The following is a 13,668-nucleotide window of genomic DNA, read 5'->3' as shown; positions in this document are numbered from 1 at the left end:
GACTTGTTTCAAACATCTAAACAACATGATTCTAACCTAATCAGCTATTTACCCCATATCTAACTTCCGTGCTCTACATAGCAAAATTGTATTCAATTACATGCAATAATTACATCCAAAATACTGGAGAGATCGTGGAGAGTAAACCACTCATTTACACGCTTTCCACTATTCATTCCAAACTGTTGTCTGTATTTATATGAGCATGGTTGTCATAGAATTCTTAACAGCCATTGCTGTGCTATTTTCAGCCTGCAACACTTTACAAACCCTATCTACTTGATGGGGACAATTTTAAAGCCGTATCACTTACAACTGACACCCGTGACAGGTGGTATGGGTTACGAGTTATGGGTTCGATTCTCTGATAAGAAAGAAGACTGGTTGGGAGTCTCACTCCTCTTGGATTCCGGAGATACTCTTTCCCTACCGAGAAAGAGTCTTATTGCCTTGAGTTTTTGCTTTGTTTCTGAAAATGTGGAAATGTGAATGAAAACTTAAAGGAGATTCTGTCATTTAATTCATTGGAAAATAAATCTCTCTTTTTAATAAAATATCGAAAAAAAAAATTGGCAGATACTTGCTTAAACCAAAACAACAGCAACAACAACAACAAATGCACGGGGACGGGGTCAGTAACGGTTTCCTAAAATTAGCGGGGATTTTTCGCGAGGCTTGTAACGCTAGTCTTGACAGAGTGCGACTGAGTGCAAGCATCGAAAAACGTTCCAGACTTTCTACTGAAACAAATTTTTGGGTGCCTGTGATATTGTTCCCGGTGCTCAACCATGGCATCGGAATCCAACAACGATTGATCGGGGGTGTTCTTCAAAGGTTTTTACAGAAAATGTTCGGATTTTTACCAAAAACATGTGAACACAGACAACACAAGGCAGTAATTATATTTTCTTTAGAAAGTAAATGTTTATAATAATAAATAAATTTCAATTTGTTTTGCCTCATGAATATTCATTCTGCAGCAACCATCACCCGTAACATTGACAGCCCTGATGGTAGTTACTGTAGTAATAACGATACTCATACAAGCCTAAAGTAAGGGGACAAGACATAGACCCAAAATTCCAGATGAGAGGAAGGGACGATGAAACTGTGCAGCATGTAGTGTGAGTGCAGCAAGCTTGAACAGCCACAGCATAAGTTCAGACATGACAAAATTGCCACACTCATCCATTAGGAAATCTGGAGAGAGAGTGGTTTGAACATAATGTAAACCTAGTATGGTTGAAGAAAACCAGGAAGCAAAACTATTGTGGGATTTCAACTTACAAACAGATAGGGTAATTAATGCAAGAAGATCAGACACAGTGTCAATGACAATAAAGAAGAACAAGAAGCTTCCTGGTTGATATTGCTGTAACTTGGGATGGATGGGTCAGGAGAAAAGAGATTGGAAGATGGGTAAGTATCTACATGTAACTGAGAAGGTTATGGGGGATGAAAGTAGAAACTGTAACAATTGTCATTGGGCTGATGATGATGATGATGATGAAACAACAATGCATGCTGACAAGATAATGGGAAATGCAGTGGCAACCAAAATAAACTACACACATCTTGAGACAAGTCCTGAACATCTAAGGTTGCTAGCAGTAACCTAGTCAAAGGTTATGATGAGATAAGGCCGATGAAATTTCCCATTATCTTGCCAGCATGTATTGTGAATTCAATGCAAAAAAAAGACAACAAGCACAACTCCAGCCATAGAACTAAGACTGTTTATTTTATGTTGTAGGTCTTACTCAACAGGTTTTGTATTGTGATTTGTAAAAATGTCATTGTCCAATCTAAACAAAGCTTTGTGTATCACAATCAAAATTAAGATTTTCAAAAGAAAAATGAAAAATGCATGGTTACCCCAATTTTCTTTTTGGATTTCAATTATAACACCTGTTATGATCTGCTTTTCCCACATACATGTATTCATTAGCTGGGAAAAAATAACTTTGAATTAGCCTTAAACAAGACTACAACTACATAAATTTTTGTTGTTGTGATGACATAACCTTGTCATGAAGCAAAACCCACACCTTTTTTTAAATACAGTAATTTTAGCAAATTAGGCATTTTCTTCATGACTTCGTTCACAAAATTTCTTTCATTCTAGCAAAGACATACATGTAAGGACAAACTATACGATCTTCCATAAAGTTATTGCCCCAGGATATCATGGTACAGCATCATGCTTGTTACACTGTATGTACTTCAATATTAAATTTCCTACTTTGAACAAATGTTTGGGTTTACGATTCTGATACTATTTCAGTAATGACCATCTAAGTTGGTCCTTTGCTGTTTGTAGAACCTGTCATGAATAGAAGAAAGAAGCCAAGTTAGTGATTTCAGTGATGGTTTAGACAAGTTCTGTTTTATTTACTGTTGGTCATTGAAATGGAAAGGGGCCAAGTTGGTTAAACAAATGTGTGAATTTAAGTTCATAGCCTAATTGTGCAATCTTTTAGTGGAATTTCATACCTGAGCTACTGTCTGTTCTGTTAATGGCACATCATCAGTCTGGAATGAAACAAGACAACCCATGAGATTAAAGAAACACAACAAGAAAAATAGTTCTTAACATCCAGAGGAAAGCAATAGAAGTTACATTCTTGCGACCACTCTTTACTACCAGTGTCTCTCCCCAACAATCGATAGAATAGACGCTTGCAATCATTTTTTCTCTTTCTTTTGATTTGGTGTTGTTATTTAAATTAATTTTGTATAATTTTTAAAGTAGAAGGGACCTTGTGAAAGAGTAAGCGGGCACCCCTATACAGTGTATATAGTCTGGCTTTTGATCTTGAGACCTCCTTTGAGCAAAGGCGGGTACCATACTCAGCATAGACCGGCGCTAGTACCTGGGTCCCGGCTTCTAATAAAACCTCTGCTATAATGACTTACCTTGATGGCAACTTTCTGCATGATAGATGAGGCATCAGCTTCAAGAATAACACTGAAAAGTAATAAAGGGGTAGTATGTACATTTTCATGGACACTGCAAATTTTTTAAGGAGGGAAAGGAAAATTACAGCAGGATTATGCTCTGGAAATACTTTCATAGCAGAGTATCATAGAAGCTAAAGCAAAGGTGTTGAGGGACAAAAAAAAAAAACACTGAGTCTTTTACTTGATTTAAGTGAACCTTAACTGTAAGAAATCAGAACTTACATGTACATCAAGTACATGTATAAGAAAGTGCTTCTGTCCTCAATCAAAAACTTCCCTGTACTGTTAATCGCAAAGCGAAAAAAACCAACCGAACCACATAATTGTTGTACAATACTGAAACCAATATGAGGACACAACACAGAAAGGCCAGCACTTTTACTGCTACAGTTTCCACGAACATCTTACAACAAGCAGAAAAAATCACAAAAGGCTAAATTAAACTCAGTCAAAAACTACCTTCCCATTAACCTATTGACCCCTGACAGTGATAATTGATAGATTTTACTCTGTCTAACGCCAGATGATTTTGCTTGTAAATGGGGCTGTCCTAGGGCATTTGAGGTGTGAATAGGTTAACCCTTTCAGCCCCGTGGGGTTCCCCATTGACGAGTAAAATCGTCTGGCATTAGACAGAGTAAAATCTATAAGTGGCACTATTGGGAGTTAAAGGGTTAACTAAGTAAAATGAAAAGTATTTGATAAAACAAGGCAGTCTTACCCTCCATCTACAATCTCATCAACTATCGACAAAACACCATCTAAATTGTCCATCAGAGCTCTCTTCTCCACATTCTTGCGCAGGAGAATGCTGATTGCATCATAAAAGGCATTCAACACACTGACAAGGATTAACTACAAGATCAAAGTAACAGAATCAACATATAAGCAGTGATAATTAAAGGACTTGGCTTATAAAATCTTCACTAAGTAAAAAAATATTGCCTCAATGCAACAAACATTATTTGATCTACATGCAGCCTTGGCTGCTTGTAGGGTGTGTGCCAGGATAATGCTATGCGTTGGAATTGTAGTGAATAATTCAATTGGATGGTGCTTATCCACTACATGTGACTGGTGATTTACATTGTATGCCTTTAGGTTTTCAAAGGTCAGATAACTTTACCCAACAGAAAAGAGTGTACATGTAACCTATGAGCAGTTACTTTCTCCTATGCTTCCCAAGAGAGAAATCACTGCGAGCAACCGTTTGATTTTCCATTGAGCATGTGCGAAGTATGTCAAGCTGAATTTGTCACATGTCCTATACAGTGCTCATTATTACGAACAAAGATAGTTGCAGTTCACACAGGCTTTCTATAATTGAATGTTTATGTACACTGTAGCTTTCCTTGTGTCATTTTTAACTAAGATAGCTCAATTAAACCCCTCAAGGCAGAAAAGACACCCTAACGATGGATTATCATAAAGAAGTCGCAGTTTCAGAGCGATCGTTTTTTACTTGTAAATAAATATCACCCAGTCCCCAAAAAGCCCAATAAGGCACAACTTAGAGGTGATGCTGACGCAAAAAGCAAACTTGCACTCCAGCCACTGGGATTCACACAGTCTAAGCTTATGCCAGTTTTGATTTTAAATCAACCCATTGACTCCTGAGGAGTGAGACTTAACAGATTTTACTCTGTCTAATGCTAGAGGATTTTACTTGTCAAATGGGTGCATCCTGGATTGGCTGAGGAGTGAATGTGTTAATAAAACCAACAAATCGAACACCTTAGGATTTCCTACCTCATTTTCATTGGAGGAACCCATCACATAGAAGAAAAGATCCACATTACTTCTGTACACACATGTCAATCCATCCAACATTATAATTTCCGCTGAATCACAAGAAAAGAACTTGTTTTCAGTACATTGAGCCCTTGGGCATTTGATGCAAATCTAAACAGGAAATCCTCACCATTAGCTCTGTGAGTTTTGTTGAAAAGATTCTTTTCAAACTCCTTCTGTTCCTTGGTAGTCGGGTATGTGTCATCATAATACTGAAAAAAAGCCATGAGAAACATGAGGGAAACACTTCTTCAACACTGATATGCTAACAAAAGGGCATGTCTAAGGTTACTTGGGAAAAAAGAAGTGAAACTACATTGAAAAACCAAAAATTTTAAAACTGGAGATTCAACTTTCAGTAATTATTAGATATTAATTTATAAGAGTTGTTGGTCTCTTTTCTCCATGGGCGAGTACACTTTCATGTTGTGTGGTATAATTTATGGTATGTGCCTATGTCAAACAATGGATCCACAAACAAAAGGTGAGAATTCTTTGCATCCACAGCCTGGCTTGTTAAGAATAACAACATGTAATGACATCAAGAAAATTTTCGCTTTTTCTTTGGCCTCTGTCGCATTGGTAAACCATTGCATAAATTGCACATAAAACACAAATTCAAAATGTTGGGTCATTCCATAATGCACTTGTCAATGTTAAGCCCCAGGGGAGCGGGGCCAGGCATACCCAGGGGATTTGACTTGTACTCCTCTTCCTTGGGTGGGGATTTACAAGAAATCTGACAAACCGCAAGATCCCAAGGGTGGGACTGTCTGACAAGGTCATGCAAGAGCCTCGAACCTACAGTGTAGCTGCTAGTCCACCATCTTGAAAATCACCCATAGGATCAACACTGACAAGGCAAGAAGAACGCTTGTCACTGATTGACGTATTTGAAAAATGGTAAATGCCTTTGTACAAGGTGTGGGATGTTAAGAGGGAGAAGATTTAGTTTTAAAACCTGATTCAAATCAGCATCACTTTACCCAGGGAAGGGGAATTTGACACCAACAAGCTTCCCCTGGGCAGGGAATTTTGACACTAAAATAGAGAAAATGGTCAAATCCCCTCGGTATTTCAGCACACCTTCCCTGGGGCTTTACAATGACAGGTGCATAAGGGCTTCAATAATTTTTGAATAACTAGCTTTCTTAAAATTATGCTGCTTTTCATTACTGTTCTAGGTTCACTGCTGAGCAATATTTTTCAATACCTTTGCTACAACTCTTTCCCCATCATTATCAAGCACAGCAATAGCTTTCACTGTGTACAGGGAAGCTTCCTGTGAAAAGGGAAAGGACAAGACTAGAATATTAGAAAACTCTGCTCTCGATGGCGATGAAGACAATGCTCGAGCCGCTGTATCGGTGTATTTATTAAAAACAGGTCGCTAAGCTAGAGTCAGATTCTCAAGAAAAATGAAATATAACATGTTTTCTTTACAACGCTAATACAAAGAATCTATGGAAAGGCTTTAAAGACAAAAATATATCCTGGAAATATCAAACTTACCAAAACTACGGAGTCCATGTTGGATTTGGTGACGTATCGTAATGAGGCGCGCTATGTGTACCGGGATAAATGGGCAGCTGTATTACGCGCGTGACGTGGGGAATTCACGCGTGGTTGCGGGCTCGGTGCGAACAAACAGAAGTTTTTCAGGGAGATTACTTCCTTGAACTGTAATCGTCTTTTATTAAATCCAATTTTGAATATGTAAAATTCGTATAAACTCTTTTAGTTGTAACACCCTGATGAAGAAAGGCATTACTTTTCAAAATATTGGTAAATACAACAGATATTCCTTCACTGTTTGATCAGCCTTTCACGCCTCGTTTATATTAACTCTTGTTCTTTGGCCATCGTACTATGATTAAAAAAAAATACACAAAGGTCGATAATAAGTGTTCAAAAAATGCATTTTCGCATATCCCCTGACGCGAAAAGCCCCCGGAACTTTAAAGAAGGTGGGTCATGTATCATGGAATTATATTGTGCCAAACGTACGCCGAATGTCAATCTCTGACTTTCTTATGGTACGGTGTTCCATTTTTCAAGAGTTCTGGGGAAATACTGTTCACTTATACGCCAATACTCTGTTTTAGCAGCATGTCACACGAACCTACAATAGAGGTCACAATTGTTGGAACACCCATCCCCGTTTCCGCCCTCCTTCAATGTTGATTTCACAACTGAAAGCAGTTGCCCGGTATCCTCTTTCACAACATTGAATTTGGGCCGGGGGTGAGGGGGAAACGGGATCTGCTGCGATCTTGCAACACGACGGATTCTATACCATTCGATAAGTGTTCCAACTAAATGTGTCCGGTATTGTAGGTTACTGGTCTAAGCTCCCAAGATTCTCCCGTTTATGCTCAGTAGTCATCAGTAGACCATCCGAACAAGTCATCCTGAGATGAAATGAATGGATTAGTTTCTAAGGAAACATGGAGCTGGTCGCCGGGAAAAGTGAAACGAGTTGCTAAATGCTAATTTACAATCGTAAGGAAGATTCACGAACTGACAATTTTGAGTAAGTTTGCCAACTAATTGTTTCAGAACGAATTGCATTCAAAGTGCCGTACATTTTCCTGGTACATACACTCACATCTTTGCCATTGTTCGCAACTCAGTGTAGGCTCCTCAAACATCAATGCTGAATCATGGAGGAAACGCGCTTAGTGCATGCTTCACGCTTCAGTATCATGAAAAATGAATTATCATATAATTATTGACTTCTCATCCTAAATTTGAAACCTATGAACTATTACTTGGCTTCACACTAGAGCTTGTAAGTGTGAAGGGGTATAATGTACTTACTTGGACTTTACTTAGTGACCATGGAAACGTTCGTAGATCACAGAAGCCAAAGTACGCCGCCAAGTATGGTCTACACCACACTTCAGGTCATTTCTTTGCACCCGAAAACTCTGTTGAACATTATACGAGCCACACGGAAATGCATTTTCCAGGTTAGCTAAAGCTCAACAGCAATTTCTTTACCGAAAACTGCGTTGTTGAGCCGTTCTAGAGAAATAAAAAAGATGTCGCTTTGCGGTGTTCCTTTACTCTTTGCGGTAACAAAGCAAATTTATGCGTTTCTTCACGATTTTATTGCCGAACAGTTGCATTTGTGATATGTATGACTGTCGGATTTTACTGCAAAAACGTTTCAAGTAATATACTTTGTCATCAGGTGTGAAGCCAATTTTTCTTACTTGAGTAAAGTGCTACTTAGCTTCTAGTGTGAAGCTAAAAATTCTTGACACATTGTTCTTTTTTAATGTAAAGCAGGGTGTAAAATCGCCACGTACGTGGTGCCTCAGGGCTTAATGCTAAGACATCTCTTTTCAGAGACTCGTTTTTTGTGAGAATTTGAAATTTATGGTGGACACATTGTTTTAATGAATCTGTTTAGTTGAGAACTCTCCTTCAATAGATTACGCGTTGTTTTTGACCTAATTATGACATGCAAAACTACAAGATTATCTATGTAAGGCTTTACAAATGCCCCACGATCAATAATTTGACTAGATGTCAGGATGTTGATTATTTACACGTTCCAACATCAGATCCTGTACGTCTTACGTTATCTTTGCATTATGTTTTTGTAATTCTTCTTAGGAAATTACCAGTGGGTTGGGTGATACACCCTGTAAGGGATTTAATGTTTTATCGTGCTTCCACCTGCCTTTGTAGGTAAATTGATTAAATAAAATGTAACTGAAAATGAATAAAATAAGGGCAGGGATATTTTGCAGAACGCCGAGCGTTATAAAATCGGTATTTGTTGGTAAGAAACTTCAACTAGAATAATAAAAACTGGGAAAAGCATCAAATGGTACAAACAAAATTAGAACGATATTGCCTCTAGATATTTTCGTACTGAATGAAATTTAATGAGGTCACGCGTTTACAATGGTTGTCGGTTTACTCTGGTTTTCGGTTCCAAGAAACCGCTTTGTAGAGGAAATATGGACGAGTTAATTTAAGCAACCGTTTAAACTTGAAAAGCGTCGGGATTAGAATACTTATCTAAATCTAAAATAAAAATGTATAAGCGTTGGATCTCTTCTCAATTAGACAAGACGAAGTTTTTTCCCGGCACAAATATTTCTAAGGCAAATCCGGCAGCGAAATGACAAGTGAACAGCATATCTGACATGTTTCACAGATCCTTAGCAACAGCTGGAAAAATATATTTTAATAAGTACACATTAGTTTTCACTTTAAAAAAAATGACATGCAAGGAATGAATTGCAACAGCATCGAGCTGAGATAAAATAAACCATTTCTCTATAAGGTATACGGACAATGCTCGATTTACGGGTGGTGCCGCACGGAGACTTAGGGGCGCTTCGCAGTTGTTAACAGCTTTTTTATGACCGGCTTCGAGATATTTTCAACTGCATCACTGGGAAAAATGCCATTTGCTGTGCAAGAGTCAATAACTCTTAGGTCACTAAGTCAAAATTTAGATCATTTGATAGATAAATGTCAAATAAAAAAACGTTCACATTCATTCACGTTTTTTCTTCTTTCCCCTTTAGAACATGAGCTTTTAGTTTCTAATTTGCTTGTGATTTACTAATAATTTTTTGCGGTATTTAATTGTGTTTGAGCGTTTATTTCGTCTTCTGAAGTGGGATACGTGAGAAGAATCGTTAAAAAGGAAGTATCTCTCAGTTAAACGTCATGTGAAAAAGAAATGATGATATATATTAAGCCTTCTCCCATTTGTTCCTTGCCCTGAAGTTAAGGCTTCAGTTTCCAGAGTTTCTTGGAAAGACGAAAACGGAGAATCGGCTTCCCATTGCGAAAATGAATAACACTTCACAACTAACATATAACAAGGACTTGGATTCTATTTTTTGCCAAGAAAACCACGGACTCGCCTTCACAATTTCAGGTTTGGTGTTCATGTTTTTCGTACTGATTTCATGTTTATTTGGGAACACGCTCGTGTGCATAGCGAGTGTAAAATTCTCCAGTCTGCTGTCATATTCAGAAACATTTATCTTTAGCCTGGCCTTGTCGGACATCATGATCGCTCTGTTGGTGTTGCCGTTCGATATTATCTACTGGATAAATTTTCCTCGTTGGACATTGGGTGGTGTCCTTTGTAATTTGTGGAATTCGCTCTTTTTTCTGTTTCTAACTGCATCTGTGTTGAACCTGACAGCGATAAGCATCGATAGATTCTTAGCAGTGGTTTATCCGCTCCGTTATCAACTATGGATGACTCCAGAACTTAACAAAGTCATGATTGCTTGTGTGTGGGCATATTCCTTTGGCATTGGAATTTCAATCTTTTGTCTCCTAGAGCCGCCTCAAAACGAAATGTACAGCTTCGATTTAAATCCCTATTTTTATAGTTTCCTCCTCATTGGAAATGTTCTTTCTCCATTCACTATCATGATCATTTTGTACTCCAAGATATACTTCATCGCCAAGCAGCACACAAAGCGACTTGCGGCGCTTACGTTATCTGTTTCAAATGCTCCAACAAGTAGCAGTAACAAGAAATTTGCGCGGGAATTGAAACTAGCAAAAACGCTTGGGATTGTTGTCCTCTGCTTTGTATTTTGCTGGTTGCCGTTTGAAATCATTAACTTCATGATTGTGGGGAATAATGGAACTGTACACTGCGCTCTTGAGATCGCTGACACTGTGGCTTGCTGGCTCGCATACCTTCATTCTTCATTAAACCCGCTTCTTTATGCGTTTGCTAGCAGTGAATTCAGAACAGCTTTCAGAAAGCTGTTGCACATCAAGAGGGAAGAAGTAATTACCCCTGAAATCGGAAAAGTTCACCCCAGTTTTACCGTCAGAAGGTAAACCGCTGACAAGCACGGTAACCTGGTGCCAAAAGCACACATTCTCGCAGTAAGTCATCATGTGCATGTATTATATTAGAAATAACGGTACGTTGCAAAGTGTGGAAGAGTCGAATAGCCTTCAAGTCTAGAAAGACTGAATGGATAAGATGAGAATGTTCTTACGTTCTACGCGCTAATTAGAGGGCTTACAGAGAGCGATGCTAAATCGTAAAATGTCTGTGATATTGGTCCATCAAAAGGCGCTATAGATTGACAACAGTTGTTTTGGAACGAGCAGGGCGATTGGGATATTTCCGGAAAATCTCGACTTTGATGGCTGTTAATATTTATGTCGCCAGCCAGATTAAAAGTCGTACTCCTTCGTCGCCCGCAATAGGGAGTTCAAGAAACGACGACGGCTACGGTAACGAAAACGTCACTTCAAAATATAACATTATGCACTGATTCACAAGTATTTCGCACTTCCTCCATCTTGTTGACGCTGTACAGTTTGGGCGAATTAAACTACAAATTGGTTGGCACTACCAGTTAGAGCAGTTTTCAAATTACTGTCGAAAGTAACTACGTGATTGCAATTACTACGCTTAGTTATTAGTTTAAAAATCTCGCGCCAGATTATCAACCAATGAAAAGGATAACCAAAACCAATCGCGACTTGCACGCGAGCAAAGTACTACATGGAATTGCTACGAATTTGGATTGGTTCATTGCGTTGTTTGTACCCGCTGTGATTGGTCGAAGTAATTACTTTGGTATTTGTTTTACGACACCAAAAACATGGTTTTCATCTGACGTCACAGCGGCCATGTTGGTGCACAGAAGAATAGAGAAAAAAGTCTTGTGAGAATTTGACTTTATAATGCAAAACATGAGCCATAATTTGCTATTGTTTTGTGCAACATGGCCGTCTCATCGCGTGATTGAAAACCATCTATTGAAAACCGCTCTATACACCTTATTCCAAAATGGCCGCCATTTAAATATTCTTTTGTTTTTATTCAAATTAGCCCTTGATGCCTCGTTCTTAAGCTTAAAATTCAAAAGAATATTTTATCTTGAACGAGGCAACAAGGGCCAATTTAAATCCCGCGGATATCACAGGCATTCGTCACCAGAGAATCCACTTTCAAAGCACTTTCAATATCCAGTGCCGGTTCACATAAGCGATGCAAGTCAAAGTGAAAGCAATATACGCATGCGCATTAACTTGTTGTTAATTAGCTCCTGAGTTCACGTAAGTTACTTGTGCCTATGCTTCCGTCGTAAGTGTAAACGCAACCCTTAGAAAATAAGGGACACATATTGGTGAGACCATACTTGCAGACACAGATTTTCCCGTGTAAAAAATGTTGATTTATCTATAGGACCAGTAACAGACCTTAGAGGCTCTTATCTGTTGCGTACAAGTTTGTGTAGAAGAAAAGATGTATGTATTCACTCTTCGTATAGACTGCAAAATTTCAGCTGCATACCACTTGTTTAAACCAGATGCTCTGCTGCTCTATGTAACAAAAGGATCCAGGTGAAAGGAACGGGAGATAGGAGCCGGTATAGAACAATAAGACACAACTGTTTTGAGTATGTTTTGGATATCACTGTTTCTCAAAGTCTATATTCTGAACAGATCAAGTAACGAGAAGAGGTTCGTTTATCCAAACGTTGGCCGCATGGCACTGACCCTTATTTCAACAGAGCTATCACTGAGAGTGTAATTTTAGGTGCGGTCTTTATTCCCGTGTCCTTCACCTGAGCGTTAGCCAAAGGAATGAAAATGGGCCCCACACCATGACAGAGGAAAGCTTTGTTCAGGTTATCTGACCTGAGAGCCCCACATAAGGGCAGGAAAAAGCCCTGACTTGTACTTTTGTGAACCAAGAGTGCATTAGATAAGAGTGTTCTTACGGCATCGATGGGCTCCCCAGCACGGTCACAAATGAGTCTATTTTTAGAATACCCGTTCCCGCGAAAATTAGTTGTCATGTCCCTGAAAAAACATGGAAGACGCAGTCACGTGTGACATGGCTTCTCCTGATTGGTTAAAGTAGCGGCTCTTCCTTTGTTTTCGCGCGTAGTGTATAAAAAAGTCCATTTGTGACAGTACTGGGTTGAGAGAGAAACACTCTTATCTAATTGGCCGAGTTCGAAAACACCATAATACTCTTTGTTTGTCCCCCCAAATTTTGCATAAGCATTGCTTTCAGTTTCTCTTGGGACTAACAATGGTCCTAAGAGAAAACAAAAACAATGGTTATTCGAAATTTGGAAAAACAAACAAAAAGACTGTGGTATTTTCCGCTTCGGCCAATTCACTCTTGTGCGGGCCAATATTCATTACCAGGGCTAACTCACAAATGGATTATATGGGAATAAATATGACACTTATACTTACACTCTAAAAGATATCTTTGCTTTGAACAGCCTTTCGACAGAGTATTGTGTCTTTCAGCCAATCAACGAACAATGTTCTACTTCTACGTCAAATGCATAAATTTAACAGAAAGAAAAACATGAAGGCAACTCTAAAAAGGTTCTGTGAGACAAACATCGTTTAAACGACTGACTGAAAATCTTTCTTTTGGCATTGAAAATTAAATTCTCAGAATTTATAAACACTTGAAAATACTCTCCTAAATCTAGGTAATACAGTAAACTAATGGGCTAAGGTCACATGAGAGGAGATCGACAATTCTGGGCTGTGGTCTTCTGACACGCAAAGGCCATCTTCGACCTTAAAGCCTGATTTAGGAAAGCAGTGTGCAGTCGAAATTTAGCATCTTGCGATCTACATCGCAAGGAGTGATTAATATTTTTTCAAAACGACCGTTTATGTGTGGTTGGTTAATGAACACGTCTACTGACATAATTCATATTTCGGCTTAAAAATAAGTGAATGGGTTATTTTCCAACGAAACTGTTAGTGCTGCGTAATTGGTAGAGTAAGACCAAGAGTCTATTACCCAAGAGTAAAGCCTGGTTTTAACTAGCGACGCAAGCACCAGCATAAGTAGCTTATTCTAGTGAAAACGAACGTCGACATAAGTATCAAAATCAACTGACCAGACGAAGATAATTTCCT

At 38.6% G+C, this 13,668-nt stretch overlaps 2 protein-coding genes across 2 annotated transcripts; one reads left to right on the top strand and one right to left on the bottom strand.

Moving 5' to 3' along the window:
- Positions 1 to 1,722: 1,722 nt before the first annotated feature.
- On the bottom strand, positions 1,723 to 6,352 carry LOC138049036 (coatomer subunit zeta-1-like). Its single transcript, XM_068895146.1, has 8 exons — positions 6,265 to 6,352; positions 5,966 to 6,034; positions 4,883 to 4,964; positions 4,711 to 4,802; positions 3,683 to 3,816; positions 2,917 to 2,968; positions 2,494 to 2,532; positions 1,723 to 2,323 (listed from the first exon to the last, which is right to left on the bottom strand). Exons 1-8 carry the CDS (start codon positions 6,280 to 6,282, stop codon positions 2,276 to 2,278), a joined length of 534 nt encoding a protein of 177 aa, XP_068751247.1. The 5' UTR covers positions 6,283 to 6,352; the 3' UTR covers positions 1,723 to 2,275.
- Positions 6,353 to 9,489: 3,137 nt separating this feature from the next.
- Positions 9,490 to 10,728, top strand: LOC138049032 (alpha-1A adrenergic receptor-like). Its single transcript, XM_068895143.1, has one exon. The coding sequence runs from the start codon at positions 9,574 to 9,576 to the stop codon at positions 10,588 to 10,590; it is 1,017 nt and encodes a 338-aa protein (XP_068751244.1). The 5' UTR covers positions 9,490 to 9,573; the 3' UTR covers positions 10,591 to 10,728.
- The last annotated feature ends 2,940 nt before the right edge of the window (positions 10,729 to 13,668 follow it).

This window comes from Montipora capricornis, chromosome 5 (assembly GCF_036669925.1).
Source record: "Montipora capricornis isolate CH-2021 chromosome 5, ASM3666992v2, whole genome shotgun sequence".
In the NCBI taxonomy this organism is placed as follows: domain Eukaryota; kingdom Metazoa; phylum Cnidaria; class Anthozoa; order Scleractinia; family Acroporidae; genus Montipora; species Montipora capricornis.
Note: the sequence above shows the minus strand (reverse complement) of the source record. Positions and strands in the feature narration are given on the sequence as shown.